At 41.5% G+C, this 10,092-nt stretch overlaps 1 protein-coding gene across 1 annotated transcript; it reads right to left on the reverse strand.

Moving 5' to 3' along the window:
* Positions 1 to 492: 492 nt before the first annotated feature.
* On the reverse strand, positions 493 to 9,828 carry LOC139940903 (cytochrome P450 2J4-like). The gene is made up of 3 exons (XM_071937297.1): positions 9,376 to 9,828; positions 2,896 to 3,855; positions 493 to 2,050 (listed from the first exon to the last, which is right to left on the reverse strand). Exons 1-3 carry the CDS (start codon positions 9,764 to 9,766, stop codon positions 1,872 to 1,874), a joined length of 1,530 nt encoding a protein of 509 aa, XP_071793398.1. The 5' UTR covers positions 9,767 to 9,828; the 3' UTR covers positions 493 to 1,871.
* Between the last annotated feature and the right edge of the window lie 264 nt (positions 9,829 to 10,092).

Raw genomic sequence — 10,092 nt, forward strand, 5'->3', positions numbered from 1 at the left:
CATAACGATCACTTGCTAATAATTTTATCTTGTGCGTATATGGATTGATCGTTAAATTTACATGAGACTGGGGAGAGAGTATAAGTGTCATGGTTGACATTACTATATACTATTAACTTGGCCTGTTGTTGCCCTCTTTAATAAAAGAACACGTTGCCTTGGATCGGACGAGTTGGTCTATAAAAAGCGTTTGTAACCGTTTGTTATAAAATGCATAGGGATAGAAAGATGATGTAAAAGTAGAATAATCGACACAAACATGCATCGAAATTGCACAGTTTTCCTTTAACCTTGTCGACTAACACGGTCGGCCATTTATGGGAGTCAAATTTTTGACTCCCATAAATGGCCTACCGTGTTAGTTCGCAAAGTATAAGGAAAACCACGCAATTTCGAGACACATTTGTGTGGATCATTGTATTCTACTTTTACAACACCTTTCCAACCATATGCATTTTATAAAAAACGGTTACAAACGCTTTTTATAGACCAACTCATCCTATTCAAGGCAACGTGTTCCTTTAATCTACATCATACAATGACGGGGTGAATTATCAGAGGCCCTATAATCGACAGTAAGCCGTGCCGTCATGTATGCAAACAATAAAAACCTTCGCAGCACACTCCCAACAGAGGGCGCTTTGTGTGTTTTAACACACGAAGTGCCCTATGACTTCGAAATTGCTTTACAAAGGAACACATTTGCCAATTGAAGAAATGTTCGTCGAAGAGTGGCATCAGGGGATCCTTCTTGGCTTCAATATTTTAAGGTCAAAATTATTCTGGAAATGCCATAACACAAATTGTGTATTATTAATGAAATAAAATTATGTAACAGTCGTCTCCTAAAAATAGCAATCGAACTCTAATGCAGACTATAGGACAGTGTGGCAGGAGATTCTTCCCAGGATGGTATTTCCTGAACTTCCCCAGAGTCTATATGCTTAACAGTGAGTGTTTCGCAACGTGGCGAGGAACAAGGAAAGATTTACGTTTGGTAATCATTCTGAAAAACTTACTTGGTTAGAAAGTACAGCAGCTTCCGCAAGTATAAAGCATTTTGAGAATAATTTCAGTACGAATTAATGTTGTTATTTACAAAAAAAAATTAATTCGGGTCTCCCCCAAAATTTGAATCTGAGAATTATTAATGTCAGATATGTTTCTCAGCCATGATTGTATATTCCAACTCAGAATGTTCTTCCTGCTTGGACAGCTACTCCGGATTTTGTGCGATTTCTCAAAAACACGATCACCTCTTAAAGTAAAGTTTTTACAGGCTAGTTTTGTGTAACATTGTATCTACTTCTACACACGACTAGAACCACCGAACGGTTAACATAAAAATAAAATAATAATAATAATAATAGTAATAATATTAATACTTTGCATTAATAAGCCTTTTTATTTCACCAAATTAAAAAAAGTACAAGCTCAGCAAAACATTCTTCGCTCACGTATGTAGAAATTGTGCAGGACAATGTTTGAGGTAAGGAATTATCGTAAAAAAGAAAGAAAGGGTAATTCCATAGCCGTAGAAGCAGAGGTACCAAGTTGGGCCCCCAGACGTCTCAGTCTTACGAAGCGTAATGGCATAAACATTGTTTCTTTCATGTTGAAAAAACGATAGTCAAACGAAACGGAAAATCAATTCAAAGTACGACTGGTCAAACATTTATGTGACCATCACGAAACATTGTTTGTTGATTGTTTTGAAGAAACAGAGCACAGAATCCCCTCAATATGCAAATTCTAAGGAAAGACAGAACATCCCCAATCCACATTGTGTACATGCATTCTGTTCAAGACGCTTTGCTCTTTGGGTCGAGTAATATAGGCATCAGTCCTTGTGCATGCACTTCTCAGTAAAATCACCGCGGTGTAGCACACACTTTGAACGGCATGGGTGCGAGTGTGAGCCCTAGATGACCCCCGAGGCTAAGCTCTGGCTCCTCCGATGGCTTCGTGAAGGTGAACTGGTGTAAGAGGTAAGTAAAGAAGATAAAAAGCTCCATCTTGGCAAGTTGCTCCCCTAAGCAGATGCGCCGTCCTGAAATAATAAAAACATTATTAGATTAGATATGGACTGTAGCTGTACATAATGACTATAAACATACACTATCCGAATTGGCGGCTACAGCTTCAGCTACGGCTACGGCTGTTGCTGAGCGCGTTGCCAATGAACTATACGCATGTCGATGACCGTCGGAGTTCTAGCCATAGCCGAAGGTGTAGCCGTAGCCGTATATTCAGACAAAGTTTCGAGCTTAAAACTTAATGAAACTTTACGTCATTAACAATGCGCCAAAAATGAACATTTAAAGGAACACGTTGCCTTGGATCGGACGAGTTTGTCTATAAAAAACGTTTGAAACCATTTGTTATAAAATGCAAATGGTTAGAAAGATGTTTTACAAGTAGAATATAATGATCCACACAAGTATGACTCAAAATTGGACGGTTTTCCCTTTACGTCGCGAACTAACACGGTCGGCCATATACGGGGGGTCAAAAATTTGACTCCCATAAATGGCCGACCGTGTTAATCGACGAGGTAAAAAGAAAACCATGCAATTTCGAAGCATATTTGTGTAGATCATTGTATTCTACTTTTACAACAACTTTCTACCCATATGCATTTTATAACATACGGTTATAGAACGCTTTTCAAAGACCAACTCGACCGATCCAAGGCAACGTGTTCCTTTAATTCTGCAAAGTGGTTGAACTTTTACAATGCTGTTCGCTGAAACACATTTGACATTCTTCATCAAAACAAACTTTAAAAAGACTTTTTGTCCTTAAACACATCTCTATGAAGTTGGGATCTGAGTTGGAAATACTGAGGTAGCTAAAAAAAAAGGCGCTAAAAATAGTTAAGAGGTCTAAGCATACCTGTACTAAACGGAATCAACTCTTCTGGTTTGGTCACTTCCCCCGCGTCGCTTAAAAATCTCTCCGGGTTAAATTGGTCAGGATCAGGGAATAATTCTGGGTCAATGTTCAGAGCCCAATGGTTAGCAATAACCAAGCATCCCTTTGGTATAGTGTAACCCATGAGATTGGTTTCCTCGGCAGCTTTGTGCGGCAATCCTAGGGGGACAATATTGCCACGTCTTTGGAGTTCAAGGATAACGGCCTCTGTGTAAGGGAGATTTGGTCTGTCAGACATCTGTGGGAGTCTCTCCCGTCCAACAACGGCGTCTAGTTCATCTTGGACTCTAGTCTGGATCTCTGGGTGTAGCATCATGAAAAGCAGTCCCCACCGTAGTGTGTTCGCCGTGGTTTCAGTTCCCGCAACGAATAGATCGGAGACTAGTATGACGAGATTCAACACGCTGAGGTTCGTGTGTATATTATTAGTCTTCTTGTTTTCCATCTCTCTGAGGTAGACGTCCATCAAGTCGCGAGATTCTCCTTCGTGGCAATCCTTCTGATGTTCCTCCACTACCTCCATGACGAAATCCAAGACATATTTCATAGTTGACGTCATTTCCCTGATTGACGGCAGGAACCAGAGGTTATTAACGACCGGGAGAAACTGCATCGCTGCCCCTGCACCGATGAGCTCCATGCTACGGTCCATCGAGGCGAGGACACGCTGGAATTTCTTGTCGTCGTATTCGTACCTTTTACCCAGCACCACCGAGGAGATGACGTTAGACACAGCATTGCCAAACAGGTGCACAGGGTTGAAGGCGTCTCCCTTGATCAGTTTCATCTCCTCCAAGAGATGATCGGCCTCCGTGGCTATCTGGTCTTCAAACCGTGCTTGACCAACACCAAAGTTCTTGAAGATGTTAAGAGATAATTTCCTCTGTTCTTTCCATGTCTCTCCCGATGCAGTAGCTATACCTGTTCAAAAGAAACAATGAACATTAGAATATGAATTTAAATAAAAAACATGCATGTTATTTTAGGCTCAAAGGTAGAGACTGAGTTAAAAGATCTTTGTTCATAATGTTTCAAAGCTTTAAAAAACTGTCTGGCTGTAGATTTCCTGGGCAGGGTGATGAGTGTTGTCATTCGGTCTACTGCAAGGGACACATCTGAACATGTATCATTGACTAGAAGTTAGGCAATTTCATAGAGCTGTTGAAGTAGAAAACAATGCTCAACAATGTTTAAATGCTTAGCAAAGGAGGATGCCAGTTACAGATAGTACACCTGACGAATAATTTAAGCTGGTAATCTTGTAAAAGCAGGCTTGTAATATGCTTAGCAACTTGTTGTTCTTAAACGGCTTTACGAAAAAGGGCACAGACACCCAATGATCTGAAAGCTGCCCCTTTACCACAACCAAGGTGTTAAAGGCAGTGGACACCATTGCTAATTAATCAAAATAATCATTAGCATAAAACCTTACTTGGTAACGAGTAACGGGGAGAGGTTGATTGTATAAAACATTATGAGAAACGGCTCCATCTGAAGTGACATCTTGTCGAGAAAGAAGTAATTTTCCACGAATTTGATTTCGATACCTCAGATTTAGTTTGAAGTCTCGAAATCAACAATCTAAAAGCACACAACTTCGTGTGACAAGGGTACTTTTTTCTTTCGTTATTATCTCGCAACTTCGACGACCAATTGAGCTCAAATTTTCACAGGTTTGTTATTTGAGATACACCACGTGAGAAGACTGGTCTTGGACAATTACCAATAGTGTCCAGTGTCATTAAACCTTTACTTGAAAGGACAATATTGAAGAAGTGTAGAATTGTGAATCGTCGTCGCTAATGCATTTACCTTGCACACACAAAGCCCCACAGCCATTTTTGAATAATTTAATGGTAATAATTGCCTCATCGAGCTCTGTTATACGAGATATTAAAAGTGTTAGCGAATTGAAATATAGAACATTGATTCCTTGTTTATCCCACATGGAAAGTTTTATTTTCCCATAAATCGATTCCAGAGTTGCGCATAAACACCATGTAAAATATTGAATGCCTAAAGAAAAAGAACGTCCATTAAATTTGATTTACACGCACACAACTTCATAACATACCCAAGGGAGTTAAAGACCGACATAACTGTCAAATTATGTAGAAATTGCTTCTCAAGTTCGCACAAAGTTAGATCGGTTCTCCACTGCACGGACCAGATGGGACATGATAACCACACAGTCTGATTTAACACTGATGTAAACAAACGTTACATTCCATTACGTTTATTTATATAACCTGAATTCAAAATAAATGAATGTGAAAACACTATCTTGTAATTCGGTTTGGAATGTTCCCTGTCGACGCTGACTTCGAGCTACATTTCTCTTCGGCGTGAAACATAATCGCGACGATAGGCGATGTAGCAGAGACCGGACATGATTGAACATCCACGAGATTGTTATTCTGACGATCTCGATTAAAAACATGTGCCACATTTTGTTTTGAATTCTTTTGAGAACCATTATGAAGATGGGTTTACAAGGTGACGTGGTGCATCCAGCGGCCACTAACAGAAACACAAGGGTTAACCCCTTCGCTTAGCAATAAGTGCAACTGGACATGATGGAAGATCCATGAAATTGTCATTCTGACGGTCTCGATTCAAAACACGTGGACGTTAGGTCCACATTTTGTTTTGAATTTTGTTGTTAGACATTTATGTAGCTCCGTATAAGGGTTTACAGGGTGCTGTGGTGCATTCATCAGCCACTGCCAGAAACACCGGGGTTAACTCCCTCTCAATGTAGCAATGGGTGCGTTCGTTTAGCTTCCCTTGGTCGACCCCGGTGTGTGGCGGTTTTTTTTCCAGGGCGAACGTGGGTAATTACCTGAACACGATCGTCCTTGAAAAAAGAAGATGCCACACACCGGGGTCGAACCGGGGAAGCTAAACGAACGCACCCAATAAGTGTTACTGGTTTCGATAATACCTGAATTCGTTCTCACTACGTTCCGAAAATAAAGTGCAGTCTTGATGTAAGACGATAGAAATGTGCGCGACGAGAAGGGAGCGAGCGGGGATCGCGGTAGTTGAGTGGAAGTGTGAATAACAACGTCTTGCACCAAGACTACATTTTTCAGAAGGTGTAGTGAGAACGAGTTCGTGTGATGGGGGAATTAAGGACACACGTAGCAAGACCGGGACTCGAACCCCGACTCTGCTGATCAGAAACACTGGGAGCCCCTCTTGTGAGCTCTTAACAGCCCGGCCATGAAACAACAAACCTGTGAGAAAGCGCACTCGCGAAAACGCACGCGATGGTTAAAATGGCAATGGGAACACACTATCTTTCGGACATTAGACAAGATGTTTTCGGTTGGACAGCGTTGTTCATAAAAAAATGTAAGTTTGACGGTGTCATAGGGGAAACTGTCCCCCGGAAATTAACATGAAGGAGGATGATTCAAAAGAGGGCGCTTTCGGAATAAGTTTTTATACAATTCGCCGTAGTTGGGGGTATGGGTGGGTGAGGACCACACATAATCTACGGGTGGGGGGGGGGGGGGGGGGCAGAATCTCCTGCCACACCAACGATCACTCTGCAGCTTGGGCCAACCCACAGCTCTTTCTTATTCTCACCTGAACTTTCCCATGGATTACCTTTTAACCCGCGTAATGGACACCAAGGATGCAGCTTTATATTAGGGCCAATGTTCTGAACGAAAAAGCAGTGTTTCTTTTGGTCATGGTTACAAACAAATCACATTAGGGAACCGATTTGCCTGTGTAACCATGGATGTGGCAGATGTTAAAATAAATACCAGTAAACTCTCACGTTTATTTTGTGGCAGCTGTGACGAATCAAAAGAAATTCGTCTGTTACATCTCAGTCCAGCTGACACACTGTAATGAATTTCAAGTCTTTCGCATTAGACGCCATTGTGTACCATTAGGGTCTGAGTGCAAGATAGTTTTAGAAGCCAACGACAAACAAAACAGTGGTGTGATAAAGTTGGTGCAAGACCTTCACGATTTCGATAGAACAGTTTTTTTTTCAAGTGTTTCAGAATTATATAGCATTGAAATAAGGACATGAAGGGTTCAGCAGATGAGGCTCGGCAGTTGACTCCCCGGTGGAGTCTAGACTCAAGGGAGGGGCGAGCCAACCCCTCTTGGATTGAACGATGACGTTAATTACAATTAATTAACTACACTCTAAAAACTCCCAGGTCAGAACTAATCCAGATTCCAGGTCACAGGGGGCTTGACCCATTTCTGGGTCAGGTTGACTTGGAAACTGGTCCGTGTAAATTTGGCTCAGCTGTGTAATTTTTTACTGATTCTGTCTTAATGACCCAGGAATGGGTCAGGACGCACGGGACCTGGATTCAGGTCAATTGAGACACGGGTGTTTTTTTACAGTGAAATGCAAAAAAACTTGACCCATGAAATGTAAAAGATAACATTGTTGTAAAGGGGGGTCAATCCAAGGCAAATTTAATTGGAATGTCCCTGATATCCCCCAATATCTTCGCAAAGTTGCTACAAATTAACAAATGAAGTGCATTTTGTACCGAAACGTGAACTGCATTAATTGGCGTTCATCTTTGCAGCCGCTTAAATTTGAAGCATTCAGAGAAAAAGAAAAAACCTATAAAAATTGCCAAGTGTGGGGAAGCCTTAAAACCACGCAGTAACCCTTCTTGGTATCCGGGACTTGAGTATTTACACTCAAACCCTTCCGCTGCTTGAGAATTATCACTATTTTTTCCTGAAAGATTGACACTGGATCATGCTGGCATGTGGGATTCCCATCCTCCATACGCATGACTATGATACCAACTGGTACCCGAGCCTGTAACTTTGTACGCACATCCTCAAGGGTGATTTCCGTAAACCTCCACATGCCTTATTCAATTGTCAACACGATAATGCATATGGTGGTTAAACCATCGAACTTCACAAAATGGGTTACGTATGTCACATAATAGTCTTCAGTTTGTATACATGATTTATTCAATATCAGACTTTAACAACGCAAGGAACGGTGTATGCCCATGTGTTAAAAAAGTTAAAATAACAGTTTACTTTTAGTGGGACGGTTGCGGTGACCTTGTTGGCGCCATTTTGAACGCATGAACCCAATAATAAAAGTGCAAATACGGTAAAAAAGTAAATGCATGAAAGTCATAAAGCGTTTAGTGAGAACATGTTTCATAGATTATGGAAACTGAACTGTACATGTTTCGGCCCACAACTGCACTGTGAGATCAATGCAGTTCATACACAGGCCTTGTCGTTCATTCACGTTACAATTCTGAAAAGGTGTAGCCCCGTTCCAGGGTCCATTGTTACGGTATTTTCTCCATGATTCTTGGGTTGTTCACTTGTGAGATGGAACCCAACGTTGATTGGTCACTTCTGCACGTGACTCTCTTTCAAATCGGTATTGCTGAGATGAGCGCCTCGAGCATGCTTAGTATAACGCTCACGTGGCAGCCTAGTGGTAACACACAATGTATGGCGTCATGACACAGACATCAGCTTTGTCAATAATGAACAAAGCACCTTGTAACAACAATACTACGCAATATTTAAACTTAAGATCCGTATTAATACATACACAGTATACATACAAAGGAGGAGAGAGAGAGCTGTCGCGTTGTCTGCTGTCAAAACGGTCCTGCACTATACACAAGCTTTTCTCTTTTGAACTTCTCACTTTACAACACGTGTGTGTCATTAACCTTGTAAATAGTACACAGTAGTTTGTTCAAAAATGACCCTACGGGTCGCCGTGTGAACTTTTACTTTATATACAATGTATCGTATGAAAATAAATCATTCTGGGAATAAATCCACTGGTTTTACAATAGCTCCACATGCCTCTGTATTGAAAGTATTCAATCGGTAGCTGTCGCTGAAAGTTTCAGAGAACGGTTTCCACAATACAGCAAGGACAGCCGCGCCTGTTCACCGAACAAAGCAGGAACAATGGGGTTATTTTCTGGCGCAGTTACCCTCGAACAACGATCGTCTATCGTCACCTGTTCATGCAGCTGCCTACTTCGATTGCCTTTAAAGGCTCTTTACAATTTGAAATGTTTGTTCAGTAAAATATTTGTGTAAACCAACACAATTTAGATACAGTTACAATTAAGGGCTTAAAAAAACTATGCTTTCATACCTGTATGCGATCATTCTGCAAATTTAAACGACACCGCACCATGCTTTCAACGTTGTGAAAGTTACACTTGATTGAAGGGTCGGCAAACTTCAATTCAAAGACCGTACTGTGGTATTTAGTGCAAAAATAGTCTCTAAATGCCGATCATAATAGACCACCGCACATAGTTAAGCTATACACAAACAATTGTGGTACAACAACAAAATCCACCGAGTTGGGCGAACATAGAACTAGAAGTTGCACAGGCTGAGGCTAGCTTATGGCATCATGCAATTCAAACACTAAAAGTTTGTACAAACCTTTTGCTCCATTAAACAGATTCTTCAGAATATGTAGCTCCGGTCGATCGTTGAGGTTTGGGTTGTTGAAGGCTTCACGTATTGCCTTGTACCCGTGGATAACCACCATTCTCTGGCCCAAGATGTTGAGACTAAACACCGGCCCATACTTGCCGGCCATTCGCATGAACACTTCGTGAGGCTCACCGGTAGCCAAGGCCAGGGAAGGCAAGCTCCCTACTAGGGGCCAACCCCAGGGTCCAGGAGGGAGGTTGCTGACGGAGCTCCGGCGCATGACCCACGCTAACAAGAGGAAGACCGCTGAGCAGAGGAGCATCATGCGGATATCCAGGACGTCTAGAATAACCGAAGTCATCCTCATCCCATCAAACCAACTTGATAAGATATTCATGGAAGTTTGAGCACGCTTATGTATAGCGTGTTCCCTCAACGCACCCACGCCAGAGTGTGCCTTTCCTAATTCCAGCTAGTTCAATGATCGTGAAAACTGCTCCCAATTGACCGCATGAACCTCTCTCGAGCTCCCGATGATACTACTACGTACGTCTGTATCAAAAACCTAATCTGATCATTTATCACGAATTGATAAAACCTGCATTAGCTTCGTTTACTCTGGTGGCTCTCGACATGAGTGAAGAAAATGTGTGCGTGTGTGTATATGCATTTTACATAAATATATATATACATTTTTAATTTGGCCCCAGGGACTCTAAGATA

The sequence above is a fragment of the Asterias amurensis genome, chromosome 1, assembly GCF_032118995.1.
Source record: "Asterias amurensis chromosome 1, ASM3211899v1".
In the NCBI taxonomy this organism is placed as follows: domain Eukaryota; kingdom Metazoa; phylum Echinodermata; class Asteroidea; order Forcipulatida; family Asteriidae; genus Asterias; species Asterias amurensis.

What these genes read in the sequence shown, in the direction of transcription:
- LOC139940903 (XM_071937297.1), bottom strand. Translation starts at nt 9,766, where the DNA reads ATGAATATCTTATCAAGTTGGTTTGATGGGATGAGGATGACTTCGGTT. An exon ending in TCTGTTTAATGGAGCAAAAG is followed by an intron (nt 3,856 to 9,375) that starts GTTTGTACAAAC and finishes TCTTTTGAACAG; the next exon opens with GTATAGCTACTGCATCGGGA. An exon ending in GTTGATTCCGTTTAGTACAG is followed by an intron (nt 2,051 to 2,895) that starts GTATGCTTAGAC and finishes TTATTATTTCAG; the next exon opens with GACGGCGCATCTGCTTAGGG.